Here is a 10389-nt window from a genome sequence, read left to right as displayed (position 1 = left end):
CGAACCAGAGCTATGACGTTCTATTACTTGAAAGTGATGAACCTGCGACTTACAAACAAGCTATGACGAGCCCTAGCTCCAAGCAATGGCAAGAAGCCATGCAATCTGAATTAGACTCCATGTCAGAAAACCAAGTATGGGATTTGGTCGATTTGCCAGATGGCTACCAAGCCATTGGAAGCAAATGGGTTTTCAAACTGAAAAAGGACAAGGATGGGAAACTTGAAGTTTTCAAAGCTAGATTGGTTGCAAAAGGTTACAGGCAAGTCCACGGTCTGGATTACGATGAAACCTTTTCACCAGTTGCAATTCTAAAGTCTATTCGGATAATGTTAGCAATCGCTGCATATTACGATTACGAAATATGGCAGATGGATGTCAAAACCGCTTTCTTAAACGGCGTTTTAACAGAAACTGTGTTTATGACACAGCCTGAAGGTTTTGAGGATCAAAAGAATGCTAAAAAGGTATGCAAGCTAAAGAAATCAATCTACGGATTGAAGCAGGCATCCAGGAGCTGGAATATACGTTTTGATGAAGCAGTCAGTGACTTTGGTTTCATCAAGAACGCAGACGAATCTTGTGTATACAAGAAGGTCAGTGGGAGCAAAATTTCTTTCCTAGTATTATATGTCGACGACATATTACTTATCGGAAATGACATTCCTATGTTGAACTCTGTCAAGATTTGGCTTGCGAAATGTTTTTCGATGAAGGAACTAGTAGAAGCACAGTACATATTGGGCATCAAGATTTACAAAGATAGATCTAAAAAGATGATTGGACTTAGTCAAAGCACTTATATCAATAAGGTGCTTGATAGGTTCAAGATGGCAGACTCCAAGCGAGGCTACCTACCCATGTCTCATGGAATAACTCTAAGCAAGACTCAGTGCCCAAAAACACTTGATGAGCGTAGACGAATGAATGGGATTCCATATGCATCATTGATTGGTTCAATAATGTATGCTATGATATGTACACGCCCGGATGTTGCGTACGCACTCAGTGCTACAAGCAGATACCAGTCCCAGGAGAGGCACATTGGACTACTGCCAAGAATATTCTGAAGTACCTGAAAAGGCACAAAGATGACTTCCTGGTCTATGGCGGAGATGATGAATTAATTGTTAAAGGCTATACGGACGCAAGTTTCCAAACCGACAAAGATGATTTCAGATCACTGTCTGGGTTTGTCTTCTGCCTCAACGGAGGTGCAGTAAGCTGGAAAAGTGCTAAGCAAAGCACAATTGCGGATTCTACAACTGAAGCGGAGTACATTGCTGCACATGAAGCAGCAAAGGAAGCTATATGGCTAAGGAAGTTCATAGGTGAACTTGGTGTAGTCCCCTCCATTAAAGGACCAATAGCCCTGTATTGTGATAATAACGGAGCTATTGCACAGGCAAAGGAGCCTAGGCACCACCAAAGAGTCAAGCATGTACTTCGTAGATTTCACCTTCTACGAGAGTTCGTTGAAAGAAAAGAAGTCGAGATAAGCAAGATAGGAACTGATGACAACATAACAGATCCATTGACTAAACCTCTGCCGCAGGCGAAGCACAACTCGCACACTGCAGCTATGGGAATCAAGCATATTGGAGAATGGCGTTGATGTCCTTATTTAATGTTTTAAAGTTTTAGAGTTTAAATCTTTGTAAAACATTATTGGTTAATCATTCACAATAAATGAATAGAATTCATTTTTCCATTTAATTTGTGGTTTATTAAATGACGAGTCCCTTCAATTTGACGATATATTCAAGATAGACTGTCAGGACCAGTCCTGTGACTAAGAAATGTCTATCAAGTGAACTTGAATGTCAAAGGTTGAGAATGGTCCCTGGTCGGAGTTTTCTATAAAATTGGACGCATAGAAAACGTTAGACGACTAGAATGCAAGATGACTAGTAGTTCTGTTTCTTGAACTATGAGGACATGGCAATGTCATAATCATTTGCATAGATACTTACTTTGGGAAGACTAGTATCGGACAGACCTATGAAACTTTACTGTAAGAGATGAAAATCTGTCATAAGTAAATTTCATTAAAATTATTAGACACTAAATCCTCAATACCTGAGTGATTTGAGATTACTTGTTTGAGAACTGGTTACTTTGACGTTGACCAACCGTCGCACCGTAAAAAGAGGCTATAAAGGCAACGCTCAGGTAATCACCTATCGAACGAAGTCTAATCTCAAGATCGCAAGATTGGGATTGTCCTCCCATAAATCGGGATGAGACGCTTAAAAGTTGTACAAGGCCACTCGGAGAGCTAGAAACTGTGAAATGCATGGCCGTGCTCGGATGAATCATAGGCTATGATTATCTGTTTATTTGATCAGTTGAACTCTGAAACCGAAAAACACCTCTGGACATAATAAGGATGACAACTCTTACCTTATGTTCAAGAGCAAGCATCGAGCGACAAAGGCATTAGGAAATGCACACTTGTCCCTAAGGACAAGTGGGGGACTGAAGGAAATAATGCCCTTGGTCCAAGTATGCATTCAATGATAAGTCTAATAAATGCGGTTCAGTATTAATTAAACAAGTTGATAATTCAGTGAGATCAAGTGAGCTGAATGCCTAGCTAGAGGCCGCTTCAGTTCAAGTGGAATTAATGATATTAATCCACAGCTTACTCTTGATTGAACCCGTAGGGTCACACAAATAGTACGTAAACGGATCAAGTATTTAATGGCATTAAATACTCTATCTATGGATATTCGGAAACGACGGATCTTGGTTTCAGTGGTAGCTGAGATCGTCACAAGCAAGTGAATACTCCGGAAACGATGATATTGCCGGAAACGGAAATATGGATTGTATCGGAAATATAAATATTATCCAAGTCGTAGATGTTGCCGGAAACGGAAACATGGTACGTATCGGAAAATATTATTGGAAATGGAAATATTGCCGAAAACGGAAATATTGTCAGAATCGGAAATATTATCGGAATCGGAAAATAGTTCCGGAAACGGAAATATTAAATATTTGTTCGAAACGGAAATTAATTCCGGAATCGGAAATATTAAATATTGTTCGTATCGGAAATGAATTCCGGAATCGGGAATTTAATCGGAAGCGTATCGTACGAATGAGCATCGGACGAGGCCTGCCGGACGAAGGCCCAGCACGAAGCCAGGCCATCTCCCAGCAAGCAAGACGCGCGCCAACGCCCAGCCCAAGGCAGCGCCAGGCCCACCGCAAGGCAGGCCCAGCGCGCCAAGGCGAGGCTGCGTAGCGTGGGATGCGTGGGCCGAGCGCACGTGTGCGGGTGCCCTCGTGGCTCCGTGCGTGTGTGTGTTTGTGTCCATGCACAATACCTAAATCTATTAGGATTTGGTGTATGATTAAATTCCTATTCCTAAAAGGATTATTTAATTAATTAGAGTCCTTGTAGGATTCTAAGTTTAATTAAATCGTATCCTACCAGGAATCCAATTCCCTTTCCAAACCTCTATAAATAAGGGCCTAGGGTCATAATTTATGGACATGGGATTGAAGTATTCTAAGGGTAAGTTTTGAAAGAAAAATAAGCCAAACACTTGCAAACACTTAACCGAATTTCCTAGTAACCTTAAGGGCGATTCTAGTTGGTCTAACTTGAGGCGGATCCGGACGTACTGTGGACTATCTACGGAGGGACGACATTTGGAGTCCTGAAGGCTTGTTCTTGTTCGGTTCGGGCGCAGCTAGGGAGGGCACGCTACAAAGTGTATGCTCCTAAATTATGCTAAATGATTATGTGTAAATAATATGTTTCCTGGCATTAAGGTTTTTCCGCATGATTTATGTTTTGTCATATGTATCATAACCTATCAATTGGAAGCCCAATAATCTTTGCATTTTCTAGATATTGACTACACGATCCAAAAAGATCTTCATAGAAGTTCTTTTCAGCAATACAAGCTTCGGGTCTATAGGCATTCTTCACATATCCCTTATAAGTTTTCATTTGCCTTTCAAAGGACCATTGAGCTCTCAAATGAACTGGGCCACAATACCTTATCTCTCTCACCAAGTGAATAGGTAAATGAACCATGATATCAAAAAAAGATGGAGGAAAATACATCTGTAATTGGCAAATAATGATAGCAATTTCTGTTTCCCAATTATCTAAGTCTTTAGGATTAATGACTTTGGCGTATATTGCGTTAAAGAATGAACACAATCTAATAATGGCATATCGAACATTTTTAGGTAAAATTGAGCTAATAGCCACTGGCAACAAATATTGCATCAAAATGTGGCAATCATGAGACTTAAGACCCACAAGTTTCAGATTTTCCATCGAAATAAGGTTGCGAAAGTTTGAAGAAAAACCCTCTGGAACTTTCACTCCAGCTAAGGATTCACATAACACTTTTTTCTCTTTTCGTGACAATGTATAAGCTGCGGGAGGAAGGTATTTCTTGGGTTTTACCTCAACAACGTGGAGTTCACTTCTAATCCCCATATCCTTCAAGTCATATCGAGCATTTTCACCGTCTTTTGTCTTCCCAGGAACATTCAACAGTGTGCCAATCAAGCTATCACACACATTCTTCTCAATATGCATTATATCTAAACAATGTCTGACAAATAAGTGTTTCCAATAGGGTAAGCGCCAGAAGTCAGAACATTTCTTGTACCCCTGCTTAGAAATACCTGCTCTAGATTTCTTCCCAAAGGTTATCTGGATGTCCTTAACCTTTTGAAACACCTCCTCCCCACTCAAGTCTCTTGGACGTTTTTTGAATTCTTGTTTCCCATTAAAAGCCTTTTTTTGCTTGCGGTATGGATGATCACAGGGCAAAAACGGACGATGATCAAAGTAAACCATCTTCTTAGAATTCTTTAGCCACTTTCCCTTCATACGATCCTCACATATGGGACAAGCAGTTTTCCCTTTCACAGTATACCCAGAAAGATTACCATATGCCGGAAAATCTTGGATGGTGCAAAACAACATTGCTCTCAGATTAAAGGTTTCATTTTGATGCGCATCAAAAACATTGACACCTTTTTCCCATAATATCTTCAAATCATCAATGAGGGGAGCCAAGTACACATCAATGTCATTTCCCGGCTGTTTTGGCCCGGAAATTAACAATGTAAGCATCATGTACTTTCTTTTCATGCACAACGAAGGTGGTAGGTTGTAAGTAACCAAAATCACTGGCCAAGTACTATGCATGCTACTAAGAGAACCAAATGGATTCATACCATCAGTTGAAAGTGCAAGGCGTAGGTTCCGTTTTTCTTTACGAAACTCGGGGTATTTTCCATCAATAAACCTCCACTGCGGGGAGTCAGCTGGGTTTCTTAATAAGCCATCTTTGTTCCGCCCATAAAAATGCCATGTCAACTTTTGTGCATCATCCGCATTTGAAAAAAGACGTTTAAATTTCGGAACTATGGGGAAATACCACAAAACCTTAGCCGGCACTCCTTCCTTCTCCTTGTATCGCGAGGCATTGCATACTGGGAAATTCTTTAATGATTCACGCTCATTTTGATAGAGTACGCAATCGTTAGGACAAGCATGAATTTTCTCGTATGGCAAGCCCATCGGAATCAATATCTTTTTAGCCTCATATGCACCACTTGCCAAGACATTATCATCAGGAAGCATGTCTTTGGAAACTTCAAGTACTTCATCAAAACATTGATCCGTTAAACCATGACCTGCCTTCACATTATATAATCTAAGTATAATAGATAATCTTGTATACTTGCTGCAACCTGGATATAAGGGTGTTTCGGAATCTTTTAACACCCCCTCAAATGTGGCAGGATTTTCAGCGAACTTATCTTGAGCTGCACGTATCATGTCTCCTAACCTATCACCCTCATTAGCATTAGGGATGTCATTAACATCAGGACCTTCATGAACATCATGAACATCGTTCCCAGAATCACTTGTACGAGTTCCTTCAAAGTTTTCCCCATGCCAAACCCAACGGGTACATGTTCTATCAAAAGCATTCTTGCTCAAATGACCGAGAATTTCATCTATCCGTCTATACAAAAAATTATGGCATTTGAAACAAGGGCATGGTAACCTAGAACGATCTCCGGCATTCTGAACCGCAAAATTAACGAAATCCCTTATTCCAGCTTCATATTGTGGGTCACCCGGTTTTGAATTTGATATCCAACTTCGATCCATCTCTAAGTATTCAAAATATAAAAAAATTTTAAAAAAAAAAAACATTACATGCACACATTCTTACGAATATGCAAGCAACAAGCAATTTATGCTAGTAAAAATAATTCATCAAGTTATTAATTGTTAAATGATTAAAATAAAAAGGAGGAGACTAAGGGATAAGGAATTATATATACTCACCTAATTGAAGCGCGGACACCAATGAAACGAGCAAGTGAACCAAACCAACTAGCAACAAAAGGCTCCTAAAATTGAAAAGAACAAAAAAACGCAAGGTTAAATTTCTAATATTAACGTATGGCCAACATATAAAAACCTGAATTATTTAACACTAAAAGTTATGAGCATGGGAACAGTCTTTTTAACTAGCTTCTGCACAAACTAAAATTCATTACTTATTACTAGACTAAGCTACAAAGGCAGACTAACTGACTGACCAACTGACTGATCCTTCTTACTAATTGACTGACTGATTTACAGACTAACTGCTCCTTCTTACTAACTGACTGACTTACTGACTGCTGATAGTAAATGACACTGGTAAGAGTGCACACTGCTGACCGCATTACACGATGACGGAGTCACTGACATCAGACAAAGTAGCCGACAGAAGTAGTACGACAGCAAACAAACATGACCGACAGTAAACTAGATGGTAGCACTTTCAAACGGTATAAGGCTGCCGACAGAGGTGTTTAGACAAAGTGTGTATACTGGCAGAGAATGATCGGGCTGGTATGACACTTAAATCGCAGCCTACCACAGACTAATTGCTCCTTCTTACTAACTGACTGACTGACCGACCTACTGATTGATCCTTCTTACTAACTGACTGATTGATTTACAGACTAACTGCTCCTTCTTACTAACTGACTGACTTACTGACTGCTCCTTCTTACTAACTGACTTACTGCTCCTTCTTACAGACTGACTCACTTACTGACTTATAAAATCAACCAGACGTAAACGGGCATTCGATCACAACCATCATAAACATACATATAACCACAGGGAGACACAAACAAGAGTGATGTAACCGGGCATTCGATCACAACTTATAATAAATACAATGTAGCATCACATAATCAGAATTTGAGGTAGTGAATAGTGCAGAGAAGAACAATGATTTGACCCTCAAAGTAATGAGGCATTCACATAATGACACAAAAAGGCCAAAGCTAACATAAAAAAAACCAATTACAGATTTGAAGCTTTATCAGAAAATTATAAATTTGGTGTTCACCCGTTTTTTTTAGCTGAATTTTTTCCTAACCCCTGTATTCATTTTTTACAAAAATCGTTCATATCATCATAGAAAAATTAATTTCAAATGAAATTTCAACCAAATTATCACTCAAACACATATTAGGAGAGAAAATTGTAAAATTAAAATAGGGAAAAAGGGTGAGAAGAGGTATTACCTAAAATTACAGGAGCTGACGAACTGGCGGCAGAGACGGAGATTGTACGTGGTGGTGGAGACGGTCGTTGCGGTACCGGTGGAAGTTCCAATCAAACCACAAAAGTATAAGAAATTAGGAAGATGGCCGGAGAAGCGAACGAGAAGGAGACGTGTCGCCCTTCGCCGGCAGTGGTGCGGTGGTGCGGTGGTGCGGTGCTTTGAGCTCTGTGAATTCGTTTCTTAGGTGAATTGAAGTTATTAGGTTTTACAGGTTTTTTGAGTTCTTGGTGAATTGATAAGCTTGAGAGATCGTGGTTTTAGGAAGAAGTTATTTTGTTTCCTAATACTACGCGGGTAGGAATCGGCGGGAATTGCAACAAATTTTTTTTTTATTATTTTTTTTTTTTGATTTTTTTTTAGCTAAAAAATTCACAACCTTAATTACATTAAAAATAAAAATGATAATATTTGAAATATATGAGTAGGAGACCGATTTTAAAAGATCTACGGTTTCTTTGATTTTTTTAAAATATAATATTATCTAGGAAACCATATATTTCACGTACAAGGTTTCTTATATTTTTTTCTAAGAAACCGTACTTCTAAGATAATTGGTTTCTTCATCTAAGAAACCTAATAAGTGACTTATACGGTGCCCTATCAATGGTTCCTTAGCCCATTTTTGTAGTAGTGGTTGATGATTACTTAAGTCAAGAATTATCATCAATGATTGTGTGTAGTAAAATTCACAATCTAGCTCCATAAGATATGACATATCTAAGTTGGAATGATCGAAGTCGATTAGTACTTGATTCGATCAATGATGGATTATAAAGACTTTTCCTATAATTTCTAAAACAAAATACTCAACTACCACCAAACTAAACCAAAATTCGTCAAAGCTATTGAAAAGTAATTTCAGAATATCTTTTCATAATATATCTAAAGAGTTCCTAAACTCAGTGGGAGCTTAGTGTTTGTTATTCAACAAACTAAGGCCCAAGCATAGATATATGTTTCATTGTGATTTATTCAAATGAGACACGTGGGTATTGTTTCTACCACGAATATTTGAGAACATAATGTTTGTTTGCTCGAAATAATGTCCTTTTGGAGATTCGTTTCCAAAATGACAAGTGGGAGAAAATAGACCTCGAAAGTCTTCGAGGCGAACAACAAACATAAACGGACATTCCGGAGGCTTTTCGAAGTTCTTTAGAAAATCCGAACACGTATTCTTTAAGGACTTTAGAAGTGGCTTTAAGAATAGACATCTCTTAGAAGACTTTACAAGTGCTTCAAGGAGAACAGAATATTCAAAGGACTTTCAAGTGGCTATTGATATTCTATTGTTTGATGTTCTATACCCAAGTAGGCATAGAGTTCAAGTCACTGAAAATATGAGATTCTTCTATTAGATAGTGAAGAAACATGGAGTTCAGGTCACTGAAGCTATGCAATTCTTCTATTAGATAGCGAAGAAACCTACAACTTACAGTCAAACTATTATCATGTAGATTAATGAGTTTGTGACTTGTAAGAAAGCTATGACGAAACCCAGATTCCCTAAAATGGTTAGAGGCCATATATAGACTCAAATGTTTTAGATGGTTAGAGGCCATAAAACATACTCAATGTTTTGATAACAAAATTGAAATTTTGTTGATTTGCAAGAATAGTTTCACACCTATTGGTTGCAAATTGGCTTTAAGGATAAAAACCATCAAACATGGAATTGTGTTCACACACAAAGCTAGATTAGTTGCTAAAGGTTACAAGAAAATTCATGGCATGGATTGTGTTGAAACCTCATGCATAATCGTAATGCTCAAAGTCTATAAATCAAGCAATGATTGCATATTGGTACATATGGCAATTATATGACAAAACGTATTCCTCAATCAAATGTTGGAATAAACTATGTACATGGTATGTCATAGGATTTGTGGATCCAAATAAATGCTTGAAAAGGAAAGCTAGCTTATGAAATCTAAGTACAGATTTAAGCAAGCAATTGGGAATTGGAACTATATTTTAGTGAAACTAATAAATATTTTAGTTTCATAAAATGTACATGATTCTTATGGATATATAAGAAGTTTAGTGGGAGTACGTAAAAACTTGATTGGTCCTATGTGTATCACACACATATCTCTCTATTGTGAAATAACATTCAAATGCTAATGACTTAGATTTGAAATTATTCATCAATGATGGACCATGGCGAAACTTAGTACATACTAGGTATTAAGATCTATTTACAAAGATCTTATGATATTGTTTTGGATTAAGTAATGGCATTTACTAAATCAAACACGAAAGACTCCATTGGAGATATACGATCCATATGAATAAATCTAAGTAAAGGATGTTTGAACTATGTATAAGCATTGACTAAGTTAAACATCAAAGAGTCTAAATGAGATTCTTAAACCTATATTATATGTCAAAGAATTTAGCTGAATTTAGTATCTACTGAAACTAGATGAGCTAAAGCTACATGAATAGAATTCAATTGGGAATTATTCTGCAAAAGAATTTATCATGTATGATATAATATGAGGATCGCCAAAAACGTATCGTATGACTTTAGGCATGACGAACATATACCAATCTCTATTGATCTAAGTGAAGATCAACTAGATTGAGATCAAGAAAAACTTATGGTACTTGAAAAGGCACATAGGAACAGTTCTTGACTCAAGGAAATAAAGATATGCTAAATATTGATGCTACACGCATAAACACTGGCAAATGATCAAGAAAGATCCCTTTGGAGTTAACCATTGGCAAGGACGAGCTATAGAGCATCGTGTTTTGAAAT

At 37.8% G+C, this 10389-nt stretch overlaps 1 protein-coding gene across 1 annotated transcript; it reads right to left on the bottom strand.

The window, feature by feature from the left end:
* Window positions 1–3820: 3820 nt before the first annotated feature.
* On the bottom strand, window positions 3821–6163 carry LOC110779209 (uncharacterized). The gene has a single exon (XM_056831952.1). The coding sequence runs from the start codon at window positions 6161–6163 to the stop codon at window positions 3821–3823; it is 2343 nt and encodes a 780-aa protein (XP_056687930.1).
* Between the last annotated feature and the right edge of the window lie 4226 nt (window positions 6164–10389).

Source organism: Spinacia oleracea, chromosome 6 (assembly GCF_020520425.1).
Source record: "Spinacia oleracea cultivar Varoflay chromosome 6, BTI_SOV_V1, whole genome shotgun sequence".
In the NCBI taxonomy this organism is placed as follows: domain Eukaryota; kingdom Viridiplantae; phylum Streptophyta; class Magnoliopsida; order Caryophyllales; family Amaranthaceae; genus Spinacia; species Spinacia oleracea.
This window is presented reverse-complemented; position numbering and strand designations above follow the sequence as displayed.